This window comes from Emys orbicularis, chromosome 22 (genome assembly GCF_028017835.1).
Source record: "Emys orbicularis isolate rEmyOrb1 chromosome 22, rEmyOrb1.hap1, whole genome shotgun sequence".
Lineage (NCBI taxonomy): Eukaryota > Metazoa > Chordata > Testudines > Emydidae > Emys > Emys orbicularis.
Window position 1 is genome coordinate 12,623,415 of NC_088704.1, and position 22,842 is coordinate 12,646,256.

Genomic DNA, 22,842 nt, shown 5'->3' on the forward strand with positions numbered 1-22,842 from the left:
AGGTTTGTACACAGGTTGTTTAAATAGCTGGTGGGAACAGCTGGTTTCTTTTTTTTTCTTTCTCAGCTCTTCCCCCGAGGGCGGGTGAAAGGGCTTGAGGGTACCCCACAGGAAGGAATTCCCAATTGCGCCTTCCTGGATTCTCAAAGGGGTTCTGCACTTGGGTGGGTGGCTGCATCTACCCATCCAAGGTCAGAGAGAAGCTGTAATTTTGGGAGTTTAATACAAGCCTGGAGTGGCCAGTATTAATTTTTAGAATCCTTGTGGGCCCCCACCTTCTGCACTCGAAGTGCCAGAGTGGGGAATTAGCCTTCACAACCACAACAATACTGCAGAAAGGGGTGTTGGGTATTCTTTCCTCAAACTTAATAAGGAGCCAGTGTCCTAGAATAATGTAAAAGGATACTGGGCTGTGCCTTTCATATGAGACATAAAACAGAGAACCCGACTCTTTGTGGTCATTGAAGATGCCCTGGTGCCTTTCAAGTATCTTAGCAAATTTTTAACTCAGGTAATTACATTCTCCATCCCTACAAGTCTCCCCCTGCAAGATCACTTGGATACAGTATTCTTCATTTCCTGTCCTAAAACTCTTGCAATATTGTTAAACAGCTGCTGCATTGTACCATCTTCAAGGTGGCTCCATTTCAATGGTAGGTGAAGTGATCTCATCATAACCCTTTTATACCTCTTAAGAGGATGATGAGAGTCTGAATCAGCTGATGGGTGTAATGTGCTCCAAGAGCCTCAAATGAAATGCACTACAGAAATGTAGACAATTATTTACTTTGCAAATACTCTGTTTCCATGGGAAAGTGCCATCCAACCTCTCTTCAGCACTCTCGTTTTATCTGTCTACAAAGGTTTTTATCATATCTGAGCGGCTGTTCCAAACTTCTGAATCACTGTCTGGAGTAAGCATCCTCCCTGGTTTGGGCCATTCCATTCAGCTCTTTTCTCTTACTCTGGTCTGAGGTTGTTGGCTCCGGTTGTATTGCATGCATAATACAGTGAGAATTCTCATGTAATTGCAAACAAACTGAAGTTACTAACAGCCACATTTTCAGCTCTGGCCTCTAGTTTTCCATCCCTTTTTTGTTGTCCATGCTACTCATGGGGTCTGTACAGTCATTTGCACACACCATTTAGACAGCTGGACAGCCAGTTATACAATCTGCATGTGCGATAAGGGATAAGCAACCACTAGCACAATCAGTTGCATGCACAGAAGTAGGCACACAAAAAACAAAGGCTGGCTGAAAATCTGTCTCTTAATGCCTTAGCTCCATTTCTTGCTCCTCTCCTCCTAAATCCATATCCTGCTAAGTCAAGAGAGAATGACTAGACTAGTCTGGATCTACGACCCCTCTACACATCCCTGAGTCAAACTAAGTGTGTCTTCAGAAGCTGGAGGAGAGGTCCTCCGCAATCCTCCTGGGATGGGTGGGTCTTGGCAGCACATTACTAACTGGATCTTTTTGCATGAGCTGTCACTGGACTCCGTTGACTTGCACTGCATTTTGTGCTCAAGGAAAAGCTTTGTAAAAACTGTTCAAGCTTCACTGAGACATGTTAAAGAATTAATTACAAAGTAAAGCTGAAGGAGAAAATTAATTTTAGAAACACAAGAGGTTACTTTTCTTTTCCTCCCTTTTCTGGAGGTGGGGGAGGAAAAGCCGTTATTTTCACTTTCATCCTGGGGGCAGAAGCTGGGAGCTGTCCAGTCGATAACCTGGCCATCAGAACAAGGTTTGTAATTAAAAGGTCAGTGACCTGGAAAGCTAGGGCCTCACTCTCAGGGCTTCTCAGTAATGATGGAGCTATTAAATTAAGACTTATGAAATCAATGCTAAAAAAGCTTTCATGGTAACAAGATTCCATTCAAGGACATGCAAACTGCCTCATGAAATGGACTTAAATTATAAAAAAGGAAAGTAATAAAAGAGAGTTAAATTGAAATCTGCAGAAGAATTTACTCCCCTTAAAACTCTCCAACTGCAGGCTGTAGCCCCTCCTCTCCCATCCTCAAGGTGATCCACCAGGGTTTTCTGCAGTGGTTTGTCTTCAGCAAAGAGGCTGTTTAGTTACTGGTGGGGGTTCAACTTCCAGGAATGCAGCTGATTAAAAGGAGGAAGAGAAGGGAGCTGATTTTCTACAGCAGATTCCTGGATTCAGTACTTTTGTTTCCTGAGGAGTAAATACCTTTGGTCCTTTTGTGGGGTGGGGCACTTAAAACTCCAAAATTCATGCACTGCCTCTTTATCAGCAGCTTAGGAGCCCTCATCTCCAGCTGCCTTCTATCCTCCAGTCTGACAACAACCTCCCACTTCTGTCATACTCTTTACTTGAACTGCACTGCAAAAGCTGTGTGGGACCCACAGGCAACAGAGCCGTGGAAAAACTTCTGTATTAACTTGCTTTCTACAAGCTGAGGTAATGAAACAGATTAATAGACCCAACATGTTCAGGGCAAAGCTTCCCACTGACCTCCTGCGCATCTCATCAAACAGAAGTTTGACTCGGTTGGGAAGCAGGTGTATATGAACATATAAAGCACCAATCAAGGTAATAAGTGTTCTAAAGAGAGTTTCTGACCCTGCAAATTTCTGGATTTACTCTTCCCCAATGAAATTCAACAGCGACCATAGTCTATCTAAGGTACTTATAAGGCCCCCAGCACTGTAGTACCTAAGCACCTCACAATCTTGAATTAATTTATTCTCCTTACTCCTGTGAAGTCGGGCAGTGCTATGATCTCCACTTCACAAATGGGGAACAGAGGCTAAGTAACTTGCCCACGGTCACACAGGAAGTCTGTGACTGAGCAGGGATTTGGACAGAGGCTCCCAAGCCATAGCCTAGCACCCTAACCACTGGACCATCCTCCCTTTGCAGTCACATGTTATAGATTCAAAACACACAATTTGAACCCGCATGAGCTACTGGATGGGTAGTTGAGCATTACAGGACATCTGAGCCCCAACAGCTCAACAACAGACACATTTCCACCAGGGTTCAAACCCCACATGCTGTCTAATTACTCCCCAGGCGCCACGGATTCTCTGTGGCGTATCATCAGCAAAATCAGCTACTTGGACAAAAAACAAACAGCATCTTTTTTTTTTCTTTCAGATACTCTGAAGGAAAACAGCTGCTTTTCCCCTTCATCTGAAGAAGTTCACCAAAAAAAAGGAGGAAATGTCATAAATTACACAAAATGCCAGTGTAAGCTTCAAAGAAAATGATAAATGATTCTAATAACTTCATGTTTCTCATTAATGTCTCTGTATTCAGAAAGTTTTAAAGTGTTCAAGACGACGCAGAAATCTCATTGAACTTTTGAAGGACCTTAAATCCAGGACATTTTCCTCACTCTCTCCATCTTCATCAGGCTTATTATCCCAGGCCTGTAATATACGACCCCCAACCTCTTAACTGGACAGAAATAGGGGCAGCCTCCCTCCACTACCACCCAGCTGCTGTTTCACACGAAAACAAACCCAACCCAGCTGATAATTCTAAAGTAACCTTCATTTCCCACTGAACTGACATGCACCTCTGGGACCACAATTTCTATATTAAATATTAAATAATGTTTAAAAAAATAAAATTGGATTTGCCTTTTCACGAAAGAGATGTTTATTTAAAAAAAGTCAAGATTATAATTCAAGGCATTGTTTCACTGCAAGTCCCAGATGTGAAATTTCCTAAGCAAAACTGAGACTGCAGTACCTGGGAGTACCCCTGCTGCCAGTGCTCGTACCCCTACATTCCCTACATCCACTCCTACTGGAACAGATTGCAACTAGGGTAGCGGAGAGCTCCCCCACAGCCAGGGTATCAATCTCTTTCCTTACAGCTCTCAGAAAGCCAGTGGTCCTGCCCCACTCTCTGCAGCAAAATCTGCTGGAAGAAACTACAACCAGACCAACTGCAAAATCCTCCCAGGAAATGATGCCTCTGTATTATTCCCTACAGAGATATGTACAAAGTTATTTTTAACATAGGGGTTCGTAGAAATGTTTATGATATGGTATGATAGATATGCTATGATATATGATATAATATATGATATAAGGAAGGAGTGTTGTCTAGGGGTTTGAACAGGGGACTGCTAGTCAGGACTCCTGGGTTCTATTCTTAACTCTGTCCCTGCCTTGCTGTGTGCCCTTGGGTCAGGCAGCTTAACCCTCTCAGGGTATGTATACACTGCAATAAACCACCCATGGCTGGCCCGTGTCAGCTGACTAGGGCTCACGGGGCTCAGATTGCAGGGCTATAAAATTGCAGTGTGGATGTTTGGTTGTGGGATGAAGCCTAGGCTCTGGGACTGGTGCTGAGTGGTGTCAGTGGCCTGTGATATACAGGAAGGCCAACAAGATGATCTGGTGGTTCTTCCTGGCCTTAATCTCTATGATTCTCGAAGTCACGAGATCCTTGATGAAACATGCTGCAGACTTGCACAGTAATTACTAATGAATACATGGACAGGATTTTTTCCTCAGAGGATAAGTCTTGAAATTTCCACTCCAGGAAGTCCTGGTAGAATACGCTTTACTAGAATTCAGGAAGAACACTGGATAGTTACTTAGAATACCAATGGGTAGATCTCAGGGTGTAAATGGAACTGAATACTCAACCATGTTAATTCTCCTTCATATGCCCAGGGTTGAACTAGTCACATCTAGGGTTAGGAAAGAATTTTTCCTGCCCCTTAGGGCACAACTGGCATGATGTACATGTGCACCTCTTTGCTCTGGAGCATTGAGCAAAGGTAACATAATATGATCAAGTGGGCAGATCCCATATGATCAAGTTCCCAATGACTCCTGGGTGCAGGCATTGCTGGACTTTCTCCTACAGTTAAGTTTCCATATGAGCAATTAGCGCAAAGGGGAGGGAGGGAATTAACAAACAGGAACAAACAGTTCTACCAAACAGTTTCTCCTCTTCGGTAATTATTAGCCAAGTAATTCACAAGAAGTATTAGTCGGGCCACAGTGTCTCTCTGCCTCCTTCTCCCCACCCCTCCTCTTCTCCCAGTCAGGGATTTATTAAAATTAAACAGATTAGATGGAGCTCCTGATACTAAAAACTGCTCAGCGAAGCCTGCGGTGGGGAAGTGCAGAGCAAACACCAGAGACATTTGTCTCTAAATTGCTCTAAATACCTTCTGCAAATGAAATTCTAACCCAGCTATGTTGAGAGAGAAAATGAGGAATAACTGGTCATTGTCAGCAGAGGAGAAGATCAGGCGGTTATAATATTGCACGATATACTGGGGGCTAAGAATCTCTCGGCAACAATAGATTTTGTATCAGGTTACCCCGGGTAATCAGCACAGCTTTTAGGCTCAGCTTTCCCCTGCTTCATTGCTTCGATGATAGAGTTGAAATCCCCAAGCTTTTATGATTAATTGTTCCCCATAGGTCCACATATTTCAAGGAAAAACTCACAGAGGAGAGTGGCTAACAAGCTCCAAATTTTGCAATACTGGCAAATCCAATGCCATCCTGATGGCAGAGCAGGACAAACAACACACCTAGCAGAGTTGCACCACCTTGCTGGGCTGCTTTGTAACTGACACTAGGGCCAGCGGGGAAAGGACCCTATTCCAAACGATGTACCTGCAGAGTACAGTTTGTGGCAAAGCTGTTAGAACACAACTCCTGCCATTCCATCCTTAGTGCTTTCTGCCCCAAGATGAGCAGGGGTCCCTGTAAGTAGATTATCTCATGCCATCAAGTCTCATGGATTTCACTAAACAATTCATATCTCCAACCTGGCTAATATAGCCCTGGGATTTCTTACTTTCCATAGCTCAAGGTCTTTGGCTGAAGAATTCAAATTACACTGTAATAAATCACAACACTAATGTAAAAATGGATCCCCATCCCCCATAATTTTGGAGTTTGCACTTACACCCCCCTCTCCCCCCCCCCAGCACTTAAACTACCTTTTCTAACTCTGTAAAGCATGAAATTCACTCCAGGGCATGAGCCTCTTTATCATGTAAATCCCACGCTAAGGACTTAAGTGATGTGGAGGGTTCTTGGTTGGGCAATCTGCACTGGAATAAACGTCACCTGAAATGTGCTAGTAAATTCCTAAATTGTTGTCTTAAAACTTCAGAACATCAAAGGAAAAAACCAAAGTCAGTTCCTTTATAAACAGAAGGGAAAACTATTATCAGGCTGTGGCCAAAGCAGGCTCCATTGGCTTGAGACAATATTGGATTTGTCAGGATCCGTCCTGCCCCTGCTATAGAAAGGGCCATGCACGGTCAGTAATCTGCCATTTCAGGCTGAAAGTCAGGCTGACCCCAAGCTTGACCTTAACCTGACCTTGTTTACTCTTACCATGTCCCTCTTCCTTCATTCCTCTCTCCGGATTTCTTCTGAAGCAGTTGACCTTTTAACTGCAGCTGGTCATTTTAAAGCCAATGTCATTAAGGAGTTAGAATTGACCATCTAGCCTGTAACTCTAAACTGTCCTCGCTTCTGAAGACCTCTACTGGTAGTTAACCCCCAAATTCCCATAACTCATTCTACAATGCCGTGTCTAGTGCCAATATTACCTCTGACTTGCAGGGAGGAAAACGGAGCTGCCTTGACCCCACACTAAAAATTTCCTGGGACAAGAGATCTTTTTTCCCTCAATACCTAATTTTCCACAGCAATAACTCCTGGCCTACATCCCACTCCCAAGCCCCCTCATTAATACTAAGAACAGAGAATGAGACGGATGAATCTGTACCTTTTTTCTTGAGAAAAGCTCTTCTGGTTGCGAGCGGACTTTGGCGGACCCGGGAGTTCTGTAGAAACTTCACTGCTGTTGTGATCTGATTAGGGTGAGAAGATTGGAGAAACAGAAGAGTGAAAAGCTCTGAGTTAAGAACATTCAAAATTCTGATTCTAAATAAATTCTGAACTACAACATCAAGGCATCAAATACAGCATCAGATGTTGACGGACTGGACCAGACCCCAGATCTGACTTTGGGGAATCTTTGGATCCAGATCAGAATTTGTGGCTCAGGCTCATCTCTAATCAGATAGTACAGCATGAATAATTTGACTTAGAGAAGTTTCTCCTTGAACATCTTTTACCAAGCTGAAACACTGCTTAGTGTGAAACAAACTCCATTAGGATACCTGATCCTGTTATTAGCAGGTGAGAGGTTATTTTCCTTGTCTTGGATCACACTAACCTACCAAAGACAAAGATTAAGTTTTATTTTCCAAGTGACCCAACTGGGCAGATAAATGGTTATATTTATGCTCTGCTGTGGTAGAAACTATATACAGCTTTGGTCTAAGAACTTTGACTTCATGATGCTCTAGAAGATGAACCTTTAAGTGACTTAGGACTTAAAGGCCCTATTTCCATAGAGTGTAAGGACTGGGATGACACTTTTTGCACCCACACAATGATTGCAGTCCCTTAAAGTGCCAGTGAAAGGTGCTGGATTCCTCTCTATGTACAGAGTGTATATAACAGGGCAAATCTCCACACACACCCCTGCATATGTCCCTCAGGCCTGCTCTGGAGGAATCACCATTAAGGATATGAGGGGCGTTGACTCTCCATAGCCCATTCAATCCTTTGTCTCTCTGCTGATATTATCTAGAAGGAGGCCAATTTTGCACCAGTTGTGATAGTGCTTTTGATGCAGTGCACAGAGCTGAGGCCCACCAACTCATTTCACACAGTCTGCTGAGCAGTCACCACATTGTAACTACTATGGGTCATACCACACAGGACTAAGAGAAAAGCTCCATATTCCAATATTAATCCCCTCAGCCATCCAGTCACATACACGGTACATCCTGCTGCACTGTGGAAAACCATCTGATCTGCCTCTATAAAAGACATCTGCTCTGGATGTGGCACAGGAGGGGATAACGGTGCTTGAAGTTGACTTAGAAGACAGACATATCCATATTGAGGTGAGAGATTGCTCCCTCCCTGTACTTAGATGAAGCTGGTCTTCCATGTACAAGGAAGAAGAGTGTGGTTTTCACCCCAAATGGTGGCATCTGCATTCCCTATAAGCTGTACTGAGTGCAAGAGAAGGAGAAAGAGGATTTGCAAGAAGTGCAAGCTACAATGCAGCTTCTAGAGTTAAGATCTAAAGTTGTTTTAAAAAATTTTCATGACAGAAAAAAAAAATCTAGCATCACTATTGAAATGAACAACGTTTCACCTTGGTTTTGAATCCAGCCCTTGGAATATGCATTTCTGGTCAGAGAGCAAAGTTCTGATGGGTTTAATGGCACTTTCAATGTACTCCTCAGTGCATTCCATCAATGTGTTTTTTTTTTTAAATTGCATCTCTTATTTCTTTAAATACATTAATCAGGCTAGTGTAGGCAAAACGGATCCATTGGACAATGCAATAAACATGAATTATCATCTATCCAACATGCATAATGGCTTAAAAATACATAATAGCAGGTGTAGTTTAAATGATTAGTTATTACACCTGTGGTGGGTCTGATTCAATTGGGGAAAATCATCTTTAATAGGTTAAAAGGTTTAGATCACCAGGCTTCCCTTAAAGTGGCTGTAGAGAGGGTATGATGGAGTACGCTGTCATTACTAATTCATTTAAGAAAAACGTGGGGGATACAGCAAAGAACAGCATAAACGAGCGAATCCAATTTAAACATCAGGTAAAGCAGAAAACACCTTTTAAAAAAGCATGATAAATGAATTTGGAAGGGAGATGAAATTGACATCTTTATTTTAACGGGAATTTGACAAAGTCCCGGCACACTTCAAAGTTAGGGGGGAGGGGAACAGTTGGATTTTTTTAGTTTACATTCAATAATTTCAAGTCATAAAATAATAGAGCAGAACACCCCACATAAAGTACATTTTGGTCTCGTTTATGTGCCGCTTGATCTGTTCCTTGGAAATGCTGGCGACAGGCAAATCACGCATTTAAATTGCTCTGATATCACTACGCCCAATGCAGAAATATAAAGCATCCAAACTAATAACTTTAGGATAATGTGCTGAATAAGAAAAATGCCCAAATAAGCAGACACCTAGATGTGCGAACATATCAAAACCACTTTCCTTCTTATGTTAATTACTTGTTTCTTTGGGAACTCTTCCACATTCCCCTCCCGCTTCTAGTGAGCTTGTAAAACAGACACAAAGGACTTGACGGAACCAGAATGTTGCAAACTCTTGGATTCATACATTAATATTATCAGTTTATATTAAAAAAATGTAATCTAAAATTAAACATTTTCCCTTCTGTTATTTTCTTAAGTATATCCATTTTTAATGTTATATTGATTGCAGCCATTTATTTGGAGATATTTTTGTTTTGCAAAATGTAAGCATTTCAACAAAAACATTTATTAAAAATAATATTACATCCCATCTCCAAAATGACTCCTGAGCCTATGTTTCTCTAGTTTGGAACAATTCTGGCCATGATAACATGCCAATTTTTTACAAGAAGGGACAAGAGAGCTTTCCTACTTTCTAAGGATCATTCTATTTGAATGAACAAGAACAATTGCAGTCCATTAAAAATAAAATAAAATAAAATAAAATAAAACTTTGCAGTCCCATGCATAGATGAAAACCCATACAGCAAATAGAATTCTGACTCAGCTGGAAATATATTGTTCCATACTATTTATGTAACATTTGTAACACTTGACCAAAATTTTCTAATATTAGGACATTGCCAAGTAGTGTGAATCATCATATTACCAACTCAGATTCTCAGACTGCCAGCACACAGTGGCCAGCGGACCCCATTTAACCAGTAGATCTCTGTCCTTTATTTTTCTTAACGAAAAATAGTGTATTCAGTTGTTAAAAGTGAATTAACACCATAAACCTGCTATCCCATCAGCCCTTCTTCTGCAATGGAATCAGACACACTTTTGATCAGAAATACCGTGGTGGGAACGCTGCAGCAGATCTTGGGATATCGTTTGATTTTCTAATTAGAAGATGAATGTGGCTATCCATGGGATATATTTGTGTCCAGCCAAATTACATAAATTCAGGCAAATATTCCACCTCAATGTCACAGATGTAACATGGAGACAGGAACTTTACTGCAGATGTTGCGGGAGTGCAGCAAGCTGAGGAAATTCCAGGCTAAGGCACTGCACTTTGACATTGGTCCCAGGTCCCTCACCCACACCCCCAATCTCCCTCTCCTCTGGTGTTGGCGAGGAAGGTGAAGTCAGCCCTCTTTACTATTATGCTCACAGCAACAGGGTTTTTACATAAGGAACCCAAGCTGCTTTATCAGCTGCTGGCATGTGAAAAATAAAACACATGGTTCAGAAGATGATGCAGGGGCAAGCAACCCCTTCCCCACCCCCTTCCAAAAAATCATCCCACACACTCATCACAGCTATGCAGGACTTGAAAAAAGAGATGAAGATGGAAATCAGACTAAAGTGCCACTGGGGGAGCAATGAGTGAGACGTATTAGATCCCCTAATATTGGGGATCCTCTGAATAGTATTTGTTCACAGAGCAAGACTTCAGGATGACCTGAGAACTAAAGGTTGGGTCTGAGATTATACATCATTAGGAGAGGTCTGTCTCTGAACAGCTTTGTGTCCGTTTAAATGCAACCTTCCTTTTCATTAAGCAGCGGAGGCACAGGCCATGAACTATGCCCAGATAGTTTACATTACATGTGCGGAAGGCAATCAACACTGGCAATATATATGACGTATGTAAAAGTATTGGGAATTATTTTTTTAAAGTGTATTAAAAATAATATGGCAGTATTAACAAAAGCTAACCTTATTTTAGCCAGAGCAGAAGGCCACGGCTACAGGGCAAATGGAACTGATCAATACATAGCCTATTGCAATACCCCCTCTCTCTCACCACCCCCCTGTGAAAGGCTGCACGTTTGCAAAACTCAGAAGATTAAATTGTCTGTGAAAGGTTTCTGTACTCCTACTCCAAAGGAGATACCCAGAATCCTGTTAACAAGCGTCAGGCTAAAGCCAGCTCACATTGTAACAAGGGCTGACTTAAAAGCCTGGCACCGTGAGCAGCAAGAGAACCCCTTCAAACAGAAATGCTGCATTTTAGTAAGAAATCAGTGCTCTGTCAGGACTAACTTGACAAATATGGTCATCGGTGGCACAAGGAAATAGTTGCAAAGCAGCTGTTAATCAGGGAAACACATTGTAGAACGCTGATGCTAGCACTCATGAAAAAATGCAAGGGGCTAATTATGAAGCCATATATCTCACTAAAGAGGCAATGTTCCTTGAGATTCCAGGCAGAGCTCTCTAGAGTCAGGGTCCTGGGACACCACACATAGAGCTCTCTCTAATCCAAGCTTCCAGTTCCCAGTTCAAACCTCACCTTTTCTTAACTCAGGGTTCAGGGTCCCAGGACCCCTAATTTATATATCACAAAAAGTACTTGTTCTTTCTAAGCAGAGTATCTGGAGGTCGCTAATGAGAGAGACATGGCTCTAAGGCTCCTAATTTACATTTCCCTGGTACACAGAGCTTTCTTTCTGGCCCCCAACCAGGACGGGGCCCCGTTGTGCTGCATGCTACACAAACACATATTAAAAGGCAGCTCCCAAAAGTTAACAGGCAAGAGAAACCTACATGAACTTTATTTTACAGTCCTAGGAAGTCAAATTTTATAGCTCTCACTCAAAATAGAGAGAGAAAAATGAATGAAATATAAAGCAAGAGTCCCAGGATCCAGAACCCGAAGGAATGAAGGTAGGAAAAAAAACAAGCTCGGCATGAGATCTACATCAGGGATCCTGAACTGAGAGAGCAAAACAGTAATGAAAGAGGAAGAAGGGTCAATAAATTTAAAATCAGAAGTCTCAGGAATCCAGAAACTCAGGCTAGAGAGAGTTCTATGAATGAAATCTAACTCAAGAATGCCAAGATGACAACACCCAGGTGAAAAGTAAAAAATATTATATGCCACAGACTGCCTAGAATTCAGCAATACTGGAAAGAGCAAGGCATTCTGAAACCAGATTAAAGGTTGGGCATGGGAGGGTGGGGGTGGATTTCCATTCAATTCAGAGTAAAACCACCAGGATGGCACGAGAGGCATAACCTTGGGACAGACAGAGCTGCAAGCGCTGTGTAAGCACAGAGCCAGTACTCCCCCTAGCTGAGACCTGGGGGAGGCGCAGGATCTGAGAGGCTGGGTTCACCAAGGAACGCAGCCCAAATTAAGTGTTTTCACTCAGTGGAAATGAAATGTTTTGCAAGATGAAACAGAAAGAAAATTGAGGTTTTAGGTAATTACTAGTTGGCATTTACATATCACAGGCTGGTTCAACACCTATTCATTTTCCTCTTTTATTTTCAATTTTTTAAAATTGCTAATTAAAATGAACATATGACAGGGATGGGGGGAAAAATTACTCTTCCTCCTTTTCTCCAGGACGACAAAATCCAGATCTACTTTAAATACATTTATCTATAATTATCACACACAAAAAAACCCTGCTTAATTTACATTAAGATGGTGACAGAAAAAAATCAATAAAAGCCAGAAAAAACCAAGCTGAGGCGCCTTCATCTCACCTTGCTGTGCCTAGTTAATACCAAAGGCAGGAGACATCCTCCACTGAGCTGAAACTCCTCGCACTCCCTTAGCACAATGGAATGAGTTAAAAGAAAGAAGTTGCAAAATCCCAGGCGTTCACTGCTATCCCATTCTCACTGATTTGAATCAAAATCTTGAAATCTAGCCCTGTTTTGTGGGACACTTTCTCCCTTGACTTACTTTTCCTCCTCTTATTTTTTCACTATTCTCATATCCACAGAAATGAGACCACACAAACATCTGCCCATCCCCATTCTCAGCTCCTTTGTTTCAGGAGCCATTTCACATTTGTTCCAGCTGACTATAGGGGCCTGATCTTTCCACGCCCTCTGCTCAGGTATAACCAGCCCCCTCTCTTCACAAAACCTCACCATTGTCTAAGAGCCTTCTCCTCTGCAATATTCCTCTCTCTCTGCCCTGTGGACTCCCCATCTAGTTTTGAATCTCATCTCAAAATACCTTCTCCTTCACATATACCTCTTAATTTTTCTCCCCTTCAGCTTTTTAAATGTTAACCTTGTAACTTTTTTTTTTAACTCCACAAAGCATTCCAGGATACAGTTTGTATGAAAAATGCTATAAAAAATAAAGTTTTATTGTATCATACATTAAGGACATAAAACATCCCTGATAGCAGCGTACAGGAGCTGACATGATAGACTAATATATTTTAAGGTCTATTGTGTAAATATGTATTTAGGGAATTCTAAAGCATGGTATTATTGACCCAAGTCTCTCTTAAAACACATTGATATATGTACTAAAAGCCCTTATGAAAAGTAGCGACTTCGTCTGCGCAGTAGCCACCTTTCAAAATGAAATATGTCTGTCATCTTAAATTTTTTTGGCTCTGGTTAAAACATGATGGACAGCTTGCCAAAATTTCACTCTTAAAAGAACAAAGCTGATATTAAGTATTATACATTTGCAATAAACAAACACCAGAAAACACTACACACACTTTAAAAGAAACACAAGCCTTAAAACAGCCAGACTCTACAGAGATACATACATATATGTACACACGTACACTCGCACACATTACACAAACAGGGTACAATGTGTATTTTTTTTAATCTCAGAAAGGAGGATGAGACATTGCAGTCCCAAGTTCAACTCAAAATAAATTATCAAGTAATAAATGCCTGAAAAAACAATTTATAAAGAAATCACTAATAAAACCTGAAATTACAGCTGTATTAACAAATGCTTCTATAAAATTCAAGCATAGTCAATAAGCTGCATACACCTTTATTCCTGGAGTGCAAAGTCAGAGTTTTTTTTGGAGGGGACAGTAGAGAATCATATTTCCTCCCATTCCCAGAAGAAAAATAAGCATACTAAATAAATAAACTTTTAAAAGCCTCTTTTTTTCTTATATTTTTGCCTTTGGAAACCTCCCTACAATTGTTGATGCTACCACCAAAGGAGATTTTAGAAAGTGGGGGGACAGGAGGAGAAGAGATGACATTTGACATTTGCTTGGCTTTGAAACCAACTGTCAGGAAATTATTTGAAGTCCTGTTTACAGAAATAACTGCAGTAACCTCAGTGCTGAAAGTGCTGGATCATTATGGATATACATGGATCATCAGGTCAGTGCCCCAGGGAAATGGGTGAAGGGTCTGGCCTCAAAATGTAGATGATGCCAGCACGCCACGGGCAAGGGAACTGATCCAATGGGATAGGTGCTAGATGATGGGGCAAGGTGAGGAATTTGATTTCTTAACTTCCATAGGCTCCCATTTTATAACTCTTCAAGGTAGCATCCCAGTTATGTATTAGCTCCCTTTAAATCTATCCTTTGTAAAGGAAGCTTAGAGAGCACTGAAGTTCTGTGCTGTAAAATTAATGAAGGTGTCAAGCTGTTGCGCTGAATCACTCCAAAGGAATGTAATGACTCAGTGTCCAAGATGCTCACTACAGGAGAACCGTGAGCTCACCCTGTTGACTTCAGGACTAAAAATATGCAGAATATAATAATCAGAGTTAGCTGATGGCAACACCCCCAGCCCCTCGACCCCACCCCGCTGACATTCTGAAAGAGCTCGGTTCTGACAGCTTTTGAAGGATTGTTCCTTTTAGCCTAACTACAGTATCTTCAAATGTGCCAGGATAAAATAATAAGTAACTGTCTCATCCTTTTAAGCACAGGACAAACAAGAATTGGTGGATCTCCATTCACATGCTATTACACTGTAGGATGACTAAGGAGGGGGAGACGGGAGGCTTGTGTCCTGGCTAATAACAATATCCAAGCATTAAAATTTTCATTGAATGTTAGACTCTGGAAGGCTCATCACCCAAGAGAGATGCACCTGAACAGGGTCATTGTTCAGACCAACTTGGCTTCCTGAGATTCCACAGGCAAGAGGCTGGCTAACCAAACTGCATACATGATTTAGATTCCCTTGCAGAAGGCCCAACATGTGTCCCATTTGTGGAGGTTGCTACCAAAGATGTAAGCAAGGGAGACGAATCTTGTGCACTGGAGAATCAGCAAGCCACAGTTTCTTGAACTTCCTGTATAGAGAACTGCTTGATGGACCTCCCACTCCTTGGGCAATGCATGGTGAGAACTGCAAACTGTGTTTTCCTTGTCATGACAGGAACCCATGTGACTGGGGTTGAAATAGGGGTTTGTGGTTGGGATTCTTACACCTGACGGTTAATTTAGTACTCACGCACCAGTACCTTGGCCTGTACCTCAAAAAGCTTCAAACATGAGTGCATACAAGCACAGCTGGTTGGGGAGGGAGAAGGGAGCCAGGCCTGCTAGAAGAAACTGGCAAACAAAAGGTCTGATATTGGAAATGGTTGAGAAGCTGGAAATACAGACAAGTGCACAATAAATCATGCAAGCCACAGCAACTGGGAAGTGGCAGAGAGAGAGGAAGGATATAGAACAATTAAGCAAATGATAATTTTACATAAACATCTTTAGATTGTCAGCTCTTTGGGACAGGGACTGTCTTTTTGTTCTTTGTTTGTACAGCGCCTGGCACAATGGGGTCCCGGTCCAGACTGAGACTCCTAGTTGCTACTGCAATACAAAATAATAACATGATGAAGCAGCCTATGCACTTTGTAACTGTTGTCAATTGCTGCATTAGGAGAGCAACTTACTATGGGTCAGAAAAACTGACTGGCAAGGGTTGGATGGTCGGGGGGGGGGGAGGTTGTTAGAGGCATACAGTTTTATTAGTTCAAATTCAGCTACATCACTCGTCTTTGTCCAGTTTCCAATGGACAGACGCCACATCACAAAAATTCTCCTTCAAAAGTGGAAAGCTAGCGAATGGATATGGAGACTGAACTTAATTTTTAACCCCTAGGATGCTCACAATGCAAGGGCAAGTTTGGGAAAAGCTTACACTGCTGCTGTCCATGTTATAAATATTCTAAGAACAAAGAGAGGATTTCACTTTCCAATGGGGTCATTTTGTCAATGTTCAGAGATCTCATATTCACTATTTAAAGAAACAAAGCAGATAGGTGCCATGATACATTCAAGATAAGACTCAACCAATACAGCAGCATATATGCACAAGGAATTCACACACCTTGTCTCCTGCCTTCTCCACCTAAAACCTCTCAGCAAATTCCCACAATCCAAGATCAAGTTCAAATGTCCAAAAGGATTAATACCACAGACAACTATCCTGGAGAGATCCTGCCCCTGCACAGTTTCAATGCAGAAATCTTCGTCTAAACCAGGAGACACTATGAGTGAGGCACAGAAGCTACAAAACAACATTGCTTATTCCTTAAACCTTGGAGCAGTCAGCACATGTCAAGGATTATTACAATTACACTTTTTACCTACTAAAAAATTAATAAACAATTACCCGCTTCAGGGGGAAAAAAACACCAGCCTTTACCTACAAAATGCTGCAGAGAGCATTAGCACCCACCCTGAATGTTCAGTCCATACTACTGCAAAGCATTAGCACCAACACAATGATTGGTCCATGCTGCAGCAGGGCACTGGCACAATACTGAATGCCTGGGTCCATGCCACTGCAAAAGCATCAGCCCAATATTCAATGCCTGGTCCAGAAGAGCAATCTGACGTTTTCCCATTTTTAGAACACGAGGAATATGGTTTGATCTTTTCTACTTCCCTGGCCTTAGTACATTATTAGTAGGTTCCTTATAGAGTTTCCTGATCATCTAGGGGTACCAAGGTGTGTTTGCACTAAAAGGCTTCCAATTTTCCTTTTAAAAAATAAAATAAAAATAAACTCCACATATTTCTTCTTAAACGGACCAGTGCTACTTAGTGTCCTCCCCAGCCCAAATCAATGGTAACCCAATTGGAATGCCTTCAAGCTCTGTCTGAGAACTAGTGGAGAGACCAGCGCTTTTTATCTGAAGAATTATGGATTGCTACTTGGCCACATAACACACCCAGCTGGCCATTTTAAAATACCGCAAAGGACACGATGCCTCACTCAATTTTGAGAAAGCACTGCAAAGATTTCCCCCTTCCATGCTGTGGTCCCCTTTGCCTGCCTGCCATTTTCCATGCTTTAAACATACAAAGATTTATTAACCTTTACAGTAAAAACAAATAAAATAATGAAGCAAGAACGCAGTGAGGTAAGGGCTACAGCTAGCACCATTTATCTGCGGAAATCCAATTAGCGCTCAAGTGGCAGAGATACCTGGAAAAGTGCTCACAATCGAATCAAAAAATGATACAAAAACATTAACCTGATGGCTAAAAACTCCACATTTAAGCAACTAAAGTAATAAAGGCGCTTTTATGGAGTATTTTCTATATTTCATTAGGCCCCAAATTGACGAGGAGCCCTAGAGATGCATTTCCTGGGCTTTGGGAACCTCAAACTAAATAATCCACTTTTTTGTTTTAAAACAAAAAAGGGAACAGCATTTCTTTGTAAGAATGACAGGATTAAAGCTTCTCTCTGCAATAGCAACATGAGCAATGAATGCAAACACAGGAAGCACCGGGGCATACACAAGCCCTTTTCGGTCTGTATGCATTCATTCTGTACCCACCCTAGGTTAGCACAGAACAAGTTTGGGGTGACTCTGCCATCCAAGAGTATCTGGATTTACTCACACTCCTGTGCTCTGCCAAAACACTACAGTGGATAGAATGCAGTTCTCTCACATCATCCCATGAACATTAGCAGTCTGGGAAAACTGGCCCAGGTGATATGAGTTGGTAGGCACAGCGTAGTTCTTAGCAGGACAGGTGTCCATAGTAAAACTGAAACTTTTGTTGGTAGTCTCAGGAGAGAGAGTGAGGATTGAATAAAATCTGAGACAGAACAGACCCCTAGAGATGGTGCCCTCCAGATTAGTCAAGTCTTGTTAGCAGGGCTGTGAGCTGGGAAGCCCACAGTGCAACAGTCCATGCTGCACTTGATTTGAGGTACTTCAATTACTTATGCTATCACTGCCTCTTTCTACCAGCATTAAAAGAGGTAAGAGGAGTGTTATATGCTCCCATCATCAAGGGACCACTAAACCTCTATGAAACAACCTGCACCATCTTTAAAAACACGTCAGATGAGCTAACACTTCATAAGTTTGATGTCCGCACATTTGGCAGAGCCTTCCCCCAAGTTTGCTAGTATTAAAATGTTATGGTTGTTTCCAGTATCAATTCATGAATGCTGCCCTTGAGCTTTACACAGACTTGACTATCCACCTGGGGCACATTGCATTAAATGCAAAATACAATGCACTGAAATGTAAGTGATGATCATCCATGGAAGTCATTCCAGGATAGATAAGCTGTCTCAAACGCAACAGCCTTTCCTGAAATGCTTCAATCAACAGAATCCCACAAAAATCACAGAAACTAGAGAAGGAAAAGACCTAACAGGCCATCCACTCCACCCCCCTGATAGTGCGGGACTGCTCCCTACAGTTTATTTTTAATGCTTTGTCTAGTCTACTTTTAACACCACCACGCCTCCACCATCCTCCTAAGGAGACTATGCCACAGCCTAATACATTATACCAGTGGTGGGCAACCTGCAGGCCGCATGCGGCCCGTCAGGGTAATCCACTGGCAGGCTGCAAGACAGTTTGTTTACATTTGTGTGGCTGCGATTCACCATTCCCAGCCAATGGGAGTTGGGGGAAGCGGCGCGGGCCGCAGGGACGTGCTGGCCGTCACTTCCTGCAGCTCCCATTGGTCAGGAACAGCGGCCAATGGGAGCTGCGGGCAGCCATGCAAATGTAAACAAACTGTCTCACGGCCCGCCAGCAGATTACCCTGACGGGCCGCAGGTTGCCCACCACTATATTACACAGTCAGGAAGTTTTCTTGATGCTAACCCTAAATTTTCCTTTCTTAATTTCACCACAATACTCGGAGTTAAACCCCCAGACTTCAGAATGTGATATGAACATGTTTAGTTGTAAATATCTGGAACTGGGAAACAGTTATTTCCTCCTCTTACTGTTCTACTCGGCAGTTACACAGACTGAGATATACTGGACTGAACAGCCCTATGTGTGGTATTCTCTTTCTGCAGAGAGTATTAATGAATTAGCTTTTGGATGTCTAGAAGCAGAGCCAGCCTTCAGGGAGCACATTCTTGTGTATTTTTATCCCTTGTGTATCAGTTTATGAGGAGGAATATGATACCTGTTTGTACTCTGAAAATCTAAAAAGTTTAAATAAAATAAAATAAAAAACGCCACCCACCACCATACCAAACAGATTCAACACAGCAACATTCAGACATTCTCTTGTACCATCAGATGGGCACTGTGTAAGAACCTTAGTAGATACAGAGACGTCCTATGCCAGTTTGGAGTATAAAATTAACTTTTATTATTCTATGTTTGCATATTGCCACAAATGTGTAAATGTTTTAATAAATAACAACCACCACCACCACCACCACCCCACTAGTCTGGAGGGGGTGTGGAAGGGAGAAATATAAGTGGGAGAAAGAGGATGACATGGGAGAGAAGAAAACGAGCTTTCTGGAATATGTCTGGAAACCAGAAAGCTGAAAGAGAAATCATTAGCAACTCCATAGTGCATTTACAGTGATACAGTGCGGATCAATTCATTTAACGCTGCCCTGTACATTTACAGAAAAGTACCTTTGATATAATAAAGGCTCATAAACACGCAGAAATTGGGTTAGACCTGTTTCAAATTCCTGCCAAACAATGGTTCAGAAAAATGAAGCTCTATTTTAATTAGCTGGACTCACGAGTGATTTGATAACAGCAGATGCTGTCTGGATGCTTTCAGCTTGATGGGCTCCACATACATGAACTTAAGAGTGGGTTTGATGCAATTAGGTCTTTCTCACTGTTCCAACATGTGTCAGGCTCAGGAACCACTGCTGTGTGTACCTACATCTTGGGATATTTGGAGATATTAACTTATCTGGAGGAGAATGAGAAGAGTGACCATTCTAGGTTACACAGAGAGATAACGTTTTTTTGGGGGACCCACTTCCATAGGCTATGTCTACACATGGAGCTGGGGTGTGATGCTTAGTTCAAGCAGACATACTCCTGCCAGTTCTCATTCAACTAGTGTACTAAAAACAGTAGTATACCCACAGTAGCATGGGCTAGCCACCCTGAGTAAAAACCTGTCTACTCAAGCTGGGGAACACAACCCCAGCTTCAAGTGTAGACATAGCCTGTGTTTCAGCAGTTCTAAGGCAGAGGAAGGGGAAAGGCCACACAGCAAATTGTGAACAGTGTCTGAGCACAGCCAGATGTGATTCTGGATGTAATGAATAAGGATCTATTGATCCAAGCTTGTTGTTGGCATGTAGACTTTATAACCATACCCAATCCCAGACCAACAAAACTCTGCCCTCTTAACTGTGGTTTCAACTCACGCCATCCTCTGTGAAAGCAAGAGATACTCCTTAGCAACACCTTGCATTACTGGAGGGGTTTCTAATGTCTACTCTAATCAGTAAGGCAACAACTTCTTCCCAGCATTGACCCATGTACCCTCTTCTTGACAGTTAACATTGACTGTGCCAAGAAACATTCAGACATTTTGATATCTTGGTAAGCCCCAGCCCCTCTAAACTGATCTAAATGCCTCACTCAATAGCCATAATGTGCAGGCTTCTGCCAAAGGACATGTGCAACGAAGGAGCCGTTTCAAAGCATCGGGGACAAGACTAATAGGAAGCCTTGATTTGTTAATTATCTGTCAGTTTGTCACAGCTGGGCTGTAAGGAGTGGGAGTGGGGAAACTTTCTGCACAGCTCTATCCTTCCCTAAATGCTGAATTAGGCTGTCAAAACCTTCATCCCATCGCAAGAAGCTGAGAGGAGGGAGTGCTGGGCTATCCTCCCCTCCTAGGGGGGAGGGATAGCTCAGTGGTTTGAGCATCGGCCTACTAAACCCAGGGTTGTGAGTTCAATCCTTGAGGGGACCATTTAGGGATTTGGGGATTTAGTTAGGGATTGGCCCTGCTTTGAGCAGGGGGTTGGACTAGATGACCTCCTGAGGTCCCTTCCAACCCTGATATTCTATGATTCTATTCCTCCCACTCCCAGCAGGAGATGCTGCTCTAGACAGACACCCTCCCACCACTTGTCCCGAAGCAGACGAGCCACACACAGAACGACCTTCATACCATCACCACTGCGCCCAGCTCAGGCAAGGGATGTTGATAAGCCTGAGCACCGTAAATCAGGGATGAAATCCCAGTTCCCGGAGAGCAAGCGACAGCCATTTATTCTGCCAAGAGCCCGAAAGATGCTGCCTGCTTCTGAATCAGCATTTCAGGGCAAGGTTTTGGAAGGCAGGAAGCTTGGCTCCCAGGAGAGTGGATAGACAGAGATACACAGATAGATACATAGCCAGATAAAGGGGTGGGATTCCCTCCCTTCTTACATCTCTGCCCCATGTAATCCCCTAAGCAGGGGACAAAGGGTCCAGGCTGTGAAATGGGATAAAGCATGCAATACCCCCACAGAGACAAAGCCAGCAAAGCGGAAAGCAGGCTTTGACACAGCATTAGGATTTGCTATAAATGCTTCTGCCTCTTAAATCCAGCCAAACGTGGCCAGTAAACCGTGCAAGCCTTGGGAGATCCCCAACCCACCCCTTCTCCTCCCTGAAGACTTCATCCAGGGTAGCTCCTCACCCAGTCTTTCCTCAGCAGTCCCGACAGTACTTAATACCCCCGGCAGGAGGTTCCCATATCTAGCACACATCCCTCCCTAGCACCAGAGCTGCCTCCCACTGCAGGTATGGGAGCTACACAAATCATTTGAATCTATGCACACAGTGACCCTACCATTTTTGCACTGGGGGAATCATGGGGACTCAGATTAGAGTACTTCTCCCCACCGCTGCTTGGGCCACTTTCCCCTGTAGTTTGAAGCACCCTTTGCTTTGAGCATCTTTCACCCAAGAATCCCTTTAACACAAAAGCACTATTGTCCCCCTTTTTCAGAGAGGGAAACACAAGCCCAGACAGTGACTCATCCAAGCAAGTCAGGGACGTAGCTGGAACCCAGGCCTCCTGAATCCCAGTCTCCCACTCTAACCACTAGACCAGGAGTGGGCAAACTTTTTGGCTTGAGGGCCACATAGGGTTTCGGAAATTGTATGGAGGGCTGGTTAGGGGAGGCTGTGCCTCCCCAAACAGCCAGGCGTGGCCCGGCCCCTGCCCCCATCCCCCCCCCCGCTTTTTGCCCCCTGATGCCACCCCCCCCAGGACTCCTGCCCCATCCAACCTCCCCGTTCCCTGATGGCCCCCCCAGGACCCCTGGCCCATCCACCCTCCCAATGCCTGTTCCCTGACCGCCCCCGGAACCCCCACCCCCACCGCCCCATCCAACCCCCCCTCCTTCCTGACTGCCCCCGGGATCTCTGCACCCATTCAACCCCCCAGTTCCCCACCCTCTGACCGCCCCGACCCCTATCCACACCCCCGCCCCGACCACCACCCCGAACTCCCCTGCCCTCTATCCAACCCCCCCTGCTCCCTGTCCCCTGACTGCCCCCGGAACCCCTGCCCCTGACTGCCCCCCGCCACCCCATCCAACCCCCCTCTCCTTCCTGACTGCCCCCTGGGACCCCTGCCCCCATACAACCCCCCTGTTCCCTGCCCTCTGACCGCCCCGACCCCTATCCACACCCCAAACTCCCCTGCCCTCTATCCAACCCCCCCTGCTCCCTGCCCGCTTACTGTGCTGCCTGGAGCACCTGTGGCTGGCGGCGCTACAGCCGCGCTGCCCGGCTGGAGCCAGCCATGCCACAGCGC

The 22,842-nt window shown here is 43.5% G+C and overlaps 1 protein-coding gene across 1 annotated transcript in view; it reads right to left on the reverse strand.

The window, feature by feature from the left end:
• PEX14 (peroxisomal biogenesis factor 14) overlaps positions 1–22,842 on the reverse strand; it is a 98,679-nt gene that overhangs the window by 40,718 nt on the left and 35,119 nt on the right. Inside the window, exon 3 of the mRNA XM_065421403.1 lies at positions 6,757–6,841. Within this exon, the coding sequence (XP_065277475.1) occupies positions 6,757–6,841 (85 nt within the window). The remainder of the gene's footprint in view (positions 1–6,756; positions 6,842–22,842) is intronic.